Source organism: Palaemon carinicauda, chromosome 10, assembly GCF_036898095.1.
Source record: "Palaemon carinicauda isolate YSFRI2023 chromosome 10, ASM3689809v2, whole genome shotgun sequence".
Classification (NCBI taxonomy): Eukaryota; Metazoa; Arthropoda; class Malacostraca; order Decapoda; family Palaemonidae; genus Palaemon; species Palaemon carinicauda.
In genome coordinates, this window is record NC_090734.1 from 74,714,194 (window position 1) to 74,722,663 (window position 8,470).

General features: G+C 41.2%; 1 protein-coding gene across 4 annotated transcripts; it reads left to right on the top strand.

Moving 5' to 3' along the window:
* The first annotated feature begins 4,385 nt into the window (after positions 1-4,385).
* LOC137648639 (zinc finger protein syd-9-like) lies at positions 4,386-8,117 on the top strand. Of its 4 annotated transcripts, none has more exons than XR_011045667.1 (2): positions 4,386-5,967; positions 6,711-8,117. XR_011045667.1 is itself a non-coding variant. In XM_068381629.1 (2 exons), exons 1-2 carry the CDS (start codon positions 4,705-4,707, stop codon positions 7,422-7,424), a joined length of 780 nt encoding a protein of 259 aa, XP_068237730.1. In that variant the 5' UTR covers positions 4,594-4,704; the 3' UTR covers positions 7,425-8,117. The 4 variants fall into 4 exon arrangements, 1 of the variants encoding a protein (XP_068237730.1); XR_011045666.1 differs by having other exon boundaries at positions 4,386-4,774; positions 5,117-8,117; XR_011045665.1 differs by having other exon boundaries at positions 4,386-4,770; positions 5,117-8,117.
* Positions 8,118-8,470: the final 353 nt, after the last annotated feature.

Below are 8,470 nucleotides of genomic sequence, written 5' to 3' on the forward strand. Positions count from 1 at the left end.
AAGTTCTCGGCTTGGGAGTTCCTGCCTCTGCCCAGATAGACTTCTCAAACCTCATAGACTCTCCCTGGCGCCTGGCCATGAGACGCTCCAAGATTTTATGGTCGACTTCAGAGCTAGACCATCTCCTGTTAGTTTTTTTTTTTTTTTTCTCGAGCGTTTGAAGTTTTGCTGTACAATTATGTCATGCATAAACAAGGCTTTCAGGGATGGCTCCATGATCTGACAGCCACGTTCTCTGCAGGAACAAGTCCCTCAGGGATGGCTCCAATGATCTGGCAGCCATGTTCACTGCAGGAGTACGTAAGAGGCAAGTGCGCTCAATGTGTTCATTGTCAAGACAAACTTCACGATGAAGTCTACCAGGCTGTCTTGACAGCATTAATGGAAGGCGACTGGATGGTCTCTCTCGACCTTCAGGAGGCATACTTCCACATTCCTATACACCCGGATTCCCAACCGTTTCTGAGGTTTGTTTACAGGAATGTGGGGTACCAGTTTCGAGCCCTGTGCTTTGGCCTCAGTCCTGCTCCTCTCGTGTTTACGAGGCTCATGAGGAATGTGGCAAAATCCCTCCATCTATCGGGGATCCGAGCCTCCCTGTACTTGGACGACTGGCTTCTCAGAGCATCGTCCAGTCTTCGCTGTCTGCAGGATCTACATTGGACGTTGAGTTTGGCCAGGGAGTTGGGACTTTTGGTCAACCTAAAAGTCCCAACTGATCCCATCCCAGATTATTCTATATTTGGGGATGGAGATTCGCAGTCCAGTTTTTTCGGGCTTTTCCGTCTGCCACCGAATAGAACAAGCCCTGCTCGAAGTCCAACTAATGCTGAAAAGGAAACGTTTGTTCAGTCAGGAGTTGGAAGAGTCTCGTAGGGACTCTCTCATCCCTGGAGCAGTTTGTCTCACTAGGGAGACTACACCTTCTGCCTCTCCGGTTCCATCTAGCCTCTCACTGGAACTAGGACAAGACGTTAGAGACGGTATCATTCCCAGTCTACGAACCAGTAAAGGCATGCCTGAAATGGTGGGACAGCAATATCAGTCTGAGAGAGGGACTATCCCTAGCAGTCAAGAACCCAAACCACGCGTTGTTCTCAGACGCGTCGGATTTGGGTTGGGGTGCGACCCTGGACGGTCGGGAATGCTCGGGTCTGTGGACCTCAAGTCAGAAGAGCATGCACATCAACGGCAAGGAGCTATTAGCAGTCCACTTGGCCTTGATGATATTCGAAAGCTTCTTCGAAACTAAGTGGTAGAGGTCAACTCAGACAACACCACAGCTTTGGCGTACATCTCCAAGCAAGGAGGCACACACTCCTTCACGCTGCTCGAGATCGCAAGGGACCTTCTCTTATGGTCAAGAAATCGAGGCATCTCCCTGTTGACGAGATTCATCCAGGGGGACTTGAACGTCTTGGCAGACTGTCTCAGTCGGAGGGGTCAGGTGATACCCACGGAATGGACCCTCCACAAGGCCGTGGGCAAGAGTCTTTGGGCTACTTGGGGTCAACCCACCATAGACCTCTTTGCCTCCTCGTTGACCAAAAGGTTACCAATCTATTGCTCCCCAGTCCTAGATACAGAAGCAATCCACATAGACACGTTTCTACTGGATTGGTCTCTTCTGGACTTATATGCATTCCCACTATTCAAGATAGTCACAAGGTACTGCAGAAGTTCGCCTCTCACGAAGGGACAAGGTTGACGTTGGTTGCTACCCTCTGGCCCGCGAGAGAGTGGTTCACCGAGGTACTTCAATGGCTGGTAGACTTTCCAAGAAGTCTTCCTCTAAGGGTAGATCTGTTACGTCAGCCCCACGTAAAGAATGTCCATCAAAGCCTCCCCGCTCTTCGTCTGACTTCCTTCAGACTATCGAAAGACTCTCAAGAGCTCGAGGCTTTTCGAAGGAGGCAGCCAGTGCGATTGCAAGAGCGAGGAGAGCTTCTACCATTAGAGTATACCAGTCGAAGTGGGAAGTCTTTTGAGACTGGTGCAAGTCAGCATCTGTGTCCTCGTCCAGTACCTCTGTAGCCCAAATCGCAGATTTTCTTTTACATCTGAGAAAGGTTCGCTCCCTTTCAGCTCCCACGATTAAGGGCTACAGGAGCATGTTGGCTTCGGTCTTTCGACATAGAGGCTTAGATCTTTCCAACAATAAAGATCTCCAAGATCTCCTTAAGTCTTTCGAGACCTCTAAGGAACGTCGTTTGGCAACTCCTGGATGGAACTTATACGTGGTCCTAAGGTTCCTCTTGTCAGACAGGTTTGAGCCATTACATTCAGCCTCCCTGAAGGATCTCACCCTCAAGACACTTTTCTTAGTGTGCTTGGCTTCGGCTAAAAGGGTCAGTGAACTTCATGCCTTCAGTAAGAACATCGGCTTTTTTACAGAAAAAGCCACTTGTTCACTTCAACTTGGTTTCCTGGCCAAAAATGAACTGCCTTCTCGTCCTTGGCCTAAATCTTTTGATATTCCTTGCTTATCAGAGATCGTAGGCAACGAACTGGAAAGAGTATTATGTCCTGTTAGAGGCTCTTAAGTTCTATTTTAGCTCGTACTAAGTCATTACGAGGTAAATCTGAGGCATTATGGTGCTCAGTTAAGAAACCATCATTGCCTATGTCAAAGAATGCTTTGTCATATTTTATCAGATTTTTAATACGAGAAGCTCATTCTCACTTGAATGAGAAAGACCGATGTTTGCTTAAGGTTAAGACGCACGAAGTTGGAGCTATAGCAACCTCCGTGGCCTTCAAGCAAAATAAATCTCTGCAAAGTATTATGGACGCGACTTTTTGGAGAAGCAAGTCAGTGTTCGTGTCATTTTACTTAAAAGATGTCCAGAATCTTTACGAGGACTGCTACACACTGGGTCCATTCGTTGCAGCGAGTGCAGTAGTGGGTGAGGGTTCTACCACTACATTACCCTAATTCCAATATCCTTTTTAATCTGTCTCTTGAAATGTTTTTAATATTGTTTTTTGGGTTGTACGGAAGGCTAAGAAGCCTTTCGCATCCTGGTTGATTTGGCGGGTGGTCAAAGTCATTTCTTGAGAGCGCCCAGATTAGGGGTTTGATGAGGTCCTGTTGTATGGGTTGCAGCCCTTAATACTTCAGCTCTTGGGAGTCTTTCAGCATCCTAAGAGAATCGCTGGGCTTCGTGAGGAAGACAGACTAATAAGGCAGAGTAATCGTCTAAGTCAACTTCCTTACCAGGTACCTTTATATATTTGGGTTTTGTTATGATATAACTGTCAAAAACTCTAAGCATATACGCTGTAAACTTAATTAACTCTGGTCTCAACCCACCACCATGGGTGTGAATCAGCTATTATATATTCACCGGCTAAGTTAAATATTTAAAAATGATATTTTAATTATAAAATAAATTTTTGAAAATACTTACCCGGTGAATATATAAATTAAAGGCCCCCCCTTCCTCCCCGATAGAGACCCAGCGGGATGAGAAAAATTGGGTCTGTTTACATGTATATGCGGTATCTGGCCGATAGTTGGCGCTGGTGGGCACACCCGCAACCTTTATAGCGATCGCTCGCGAGTTTTTGTGTGTGTTTTCTGTCGAGCCGCTGGAGCAGCAGCTATTATATATTCACCGGGTAAGTATATTCAAAAATTTATTTTATAATTAAAATATCATTTTTGCTGAAAGTTAAGTGCAGTATTACCAAGTTAGCTGTAAACTACTTAGACCTAGAGTCACACAAACAACATCAAAAATATTTCACCCTGTGAAATTTATAGAGAATTCTTTATTTCGATCAATACGGGGTAATTAGTTTTATATGAAAATTTTATATAAGGATTTTGGGAAGTATTGGAATATTACTTCTCTACCGAAATTTGATCAGGCGCATTTGGCAACATTGCTTTCATGTAAACAAACGCTTGAAAACATCTTATAATTTTAGTAACTCCTAATGGTTTTCTGATTTGTATCTGAATATGTAATTAAATTGTGTTAACAGGTGTACAGGTAATTAATATTTGCCAAGTACATTTTATAATGCACCCAAAATATGAAAATTTACCGTGCAAGACAAAAATTCTCACTGTAGACTTGCCAACTATCATTTACTGTTATGATAGGTTTAAAATCCTTATTTTTTTTTTTTTTTTTTTTTTTTTTTTTTGAAAATTCTTTGGCTAAATACATGGTGCGTCTTACCACTTGAAGCGTCTTATGACAAGGGAAATATGGTACAGTATATACCATACACAATACGTACATATTTTTGTGGTTTAGAACTGTTAATTCATGATTACAAACTAATAACCTTACTGTAGAGAGCACTGGCAATTTTATTTTGAGAAAGTTTTATCAATTTTTTTATGAAAAATATAATGAAAAATCTGAATAGAGTTTGATATGTCTTTATGAGGTAACTTAATCTGTTTTGATGGCTGTGGTTGGTACTTTTATATATTGTGCCAAAAATGGGTTCTTTATAAATCGTGATATCCTTTTATAAAGCATAGAAATTGAGTGATGTCTTCAAAGCTTAAACCAGCTGTTGCTGAAAGGAATTACTGTATGTGTGTATTTGCTTGACACTATTGGAGGTTGCACTGCTGATATGGCACAACTCCTTGCAGACAAGAAATGAGTGGGCCGCCCAGTCTCAGGCTGTGAGGAGCCTTGCCTACGACACAGCACACCTAGGGAGGATCCCTTGCACCCTATGTGGCAAACTTGTTGGTCCTGCCAAAATGAAGAGACACCTCATGATCCACACTGGGCAAAAGCCGTATGTATGTCCTCATTGCCATCACAGAACAAATCGTAAAGAGAATCTTGATGATCATATCAGGAGAAGGCATTCTAGTTGACCAAGAGATGCCAGTCCCCCCTCTATTTTTTAGGTGTTTATGTTTCTGACAATAGTCCCGGAGCAGTACCATTATTAACAAACAGCATTGAAAAGGCTTAAATCAGTACTATAGTACTTGTATAAAGGAAATTTTACTTTTTTATATTCTATTTTCTTAAATGGTATGTTCAGAAGGTTTTAGGTTGAAGTGTATGTAGAGATATTAAGTTTTATTGCTGCTTTTATGGGATCACATCACTGAGTGTTTTGTTGTTTGTTGCAGAAGGACATGTTCTTGTTTAAGCAAAGCCTGAAGCGTCATGTTTGCACCACTTGTTTAAAGACTTTTGCCTTGAGTTCTGACTTGAAGCGTCATCTCTTTGTCCATACCGGGGAGAAACCTTTCCTGTGTCCATATTGCCCGCACCGAACCAACCGTAAGGGCAACTTGGATTGTCATATGAAGAGTAAACATGGACGGCTCCCCAGTGAAAATTGTTAACCAGTTGATTGTGGATGAAAAGGGTTAGGGGAGGTAATGATGGCATTAGAATTTTTCTTCCTCTTCTATTTTAGAAAAACTGCAGTGAGTAGGGTGTAACCATCATCCTATATTGAAATATTGTTATTAAAATAATCTCTGATGTGGTGGAATCCTGCATGCTGGTTTTGAAGACAACAGAAAAGCATAAAGCATTGTTTACACAAGGCCATCATCCTTGTTGCAGGGTGACCAAAGAAGGGAGCAGAACAAGAAAGGCGAGGCTGCTACAACTGCCGCAGGTACAGATGAAGCTACTATATTGTCGACCTCTGACTCCACTGATGGGTGGAGGCATATGCCAAACAGCAAATCTCCCTGCGATGGAGGTAAAAGCTTTGATTGCAAGTTTTGTGGGAAGAACTTCACCGACTCTTCCAACCTCCGTCGTCACACAATGATACACACAGGGGAGAAACCATACAAATGTCCGCATTGCAATCATTCCTCGAATCGCAAAGGGAACCTCATTGCTCACATCATGGCTGTTCACAGGCTTTTTGTTCCTCCTCAGGATTTTTGCAAACATTCTTTTGTGTTGTAAAGGTCTTTAACGTTATCTGTATTCTAATAGAAAAGCCATCATTTTATCGGTAAGAATACTTTGGAAGTTGATTTCTTATTCAGATAATCTTTAACCTGAATTGCATAGGTAAACAAATAGAGATGAGGGTGCAGTACTTCAGTATATGCAGTGTATCAATGTGGATAGTGATTTGTTTAAAGTACAGTAGTATTGACTTCAAAGCATAGTTCTTGATGTAGTTTTGTCAGTAACGTGAATGCAGTCAAATGTAATTTGCAGTTCTATCTTTCATTAAAGACTTTGTTCAAATGTGCCAGTTTGGTGTATTTTGGACATAATAGTTGTTCCATTTGTGTAAAGGGAAAATTTCAATTCATCCTATTTGGTAGTATCCTTTCTCCCATGGTAGCTTTGTTATGTTGATATTGTAGATCTCAATTTTTTGTAATTTTGTGCTGTTGGTGCTGTGAAGGTTTAATACAGGCATGTTTTAAGAACTCAAGAACTCAATTTGGTGTACTATATATCTCCATGACATTGGAATGATTCTTGAGAACAGTTCTTTAGCACACAAGCTTAGGTTGCTGTACTTTTGTTTTTCCCTTGCGATTTAATGATTGCGTTAAAGTAACTTGAGATTGGATTATTATATAAGCACTGTGTAAAGATGCATCCTAAAAAGTGTTCTGACCATTACGGCTCGGTACTTTTATGTGGACATGAAATTAGTATGATTCGGTTACCATAAAATTATAAGGCTTTCAAGGAATTCCCATGCATTAGTCTGATAAAGGCTATTTTCTTTTACAGATTGGAGCTGAACTGCATGGGAATGTTTGCAAAGTTTGTGGGAAAGTGTTCAACGGAAGAAATTGGAAGCAAAATCTTGAGTATCATTTTCTAACTCACACAAAGGAAAAGCCTTATAAATGTACTATTTGTCCACACAGCTCCGCATTGAAATACAATCTTATCCGCCACATTCGTAATAGGCATTGGGAGGTGTTGGCACCCACTTACCATAATGCTTCGGGGGAAAGGGAGGGAACCGATGCTAAGAATTTAGTGCTCTCAAACAGGGATATGCGATCAACTTTGAACCAAGAGGCAATTCAGTTGTCTTCGGAGAGGATTATGGAATTAGCAGCACAACTAAGTACGGGCCTTGGTAACCAAAATCAAAGTCAGCAAGAAAGTCTTTTGAATTTAAATCAAAACTTCCAGATGGCTTTGTCGGGCAATCAGGAGTCTCAGATGTTTACGAGTAATAACGATCAGGCCATTCAGATGGCTACCAGTACCAACCAAGCTGCACCAATAGGCACAGGAAGTACACAGCATCTCTCACAGTCAGTAGCCAGTTTGAATGCTATTAATATTGGTCTGGAAATTCCCATTTCCAGCAACCAAGAGATGGAAGTGCCTGTTAATCGTGATGTACATTTGCCTGGCAGAACTAGTCAGACCAGTAGCATGCTAATTAAAGATGAAAATCAAATGTTGATTAAAAAAGAGAGTCCATAGTACTTGTGGCTCAGGGGGAAAGAGTGAATGAGGAATTTTGTGTTGTTTTTATTAAGTTGAATTTATATGGGTACTCTCTAGTTTGGGTGCTGTTTTAGTTGGCTAAGACTTATGTAAAGCAAAAGTTCTGAGTGTAGGTTTGTGTGTTGCAGGGGGAAGTGGAGGGTGGTGGTGAGCTGGCATCCGTAACCCCAAATAGGCTGGAAGGAGAGATGGCTGCAAGACTCATCTGGCCGCCTCTCTCCATGTCTTCTCAAAGCAGGAGGAATGCATACAGGGGAAGTGCTAATAAGACTTATGAGTGTCATATGTGCGGCAAAACTTTTGGCTATTCGGGGGACTTGAAACGACATATACGCACACACACTGGGGTTCGGCCGTTTGAATGTCCACACTGCCCTTACAGAGCTAATCAGCGACCCAATTTGACAAGACATATCAGAGCAAGGCATTTGCCAATGATGACACAGTAATGTTAGTGTGTAATGCAGTGTTTTAGTCTGTCCTCTTCTCCTGGTTATCACTTGGTGCAGTTGATAGATGAATAGATTGTCTGCTGCTCTTGTCTAGAGTCATTGTGGGACATTCAGTGTTATGGCTTTTGTGTTTTAAGAATAGTTTTTTCTTAATTATTGATTACCTAAATTTTTTAGATGTATAAATTAATGTGAAATCAATAAACAGTTCGCTACTCGTTGATTTTGATTATCCATTTTTTTTTTCTCAAATAGGGGTAGTTCTGTGTAATAAGTTTCGATATCTTACCAGTTATAACAATTAGTCCATATACAGTTATCCTCTCATAAGTATAAAGGCATAAACAAGTACCAAAGATCCTAACTAGCACTGTATGGTGTTTTTCCTTATGTTTAATAGTCTAAATCATGAAGCATTTTCTGATAACTGTAGAATAATACAATACTTAAGAATTTGAGATGAGACTATATTTCCCATGTACTAGTTGCAATCATAATTTTTCTCTTGCAAATGCACTGTACTGTATGTTTATAAATAACCTAACAACAACCCTATTTCATAGAAAATCC

Excerpts from the sequence above, each read along its gene's own strand:
- LOC137648639 (XM_068381629.1), top strand. The coding sequence starts at position 4,705 with ATGTGGCAAACTTGTTGGTCCTGCCAAAATGAAGAGACACCTCATGAT. Across the intron at positions 4,771-6,710 it reads ATCCACACTGGGCAAAAGCC|ATTGGAGCTGAACTGCATGG; the intron begins GTATGTATGTCC and ends TTTCTTTTACAG.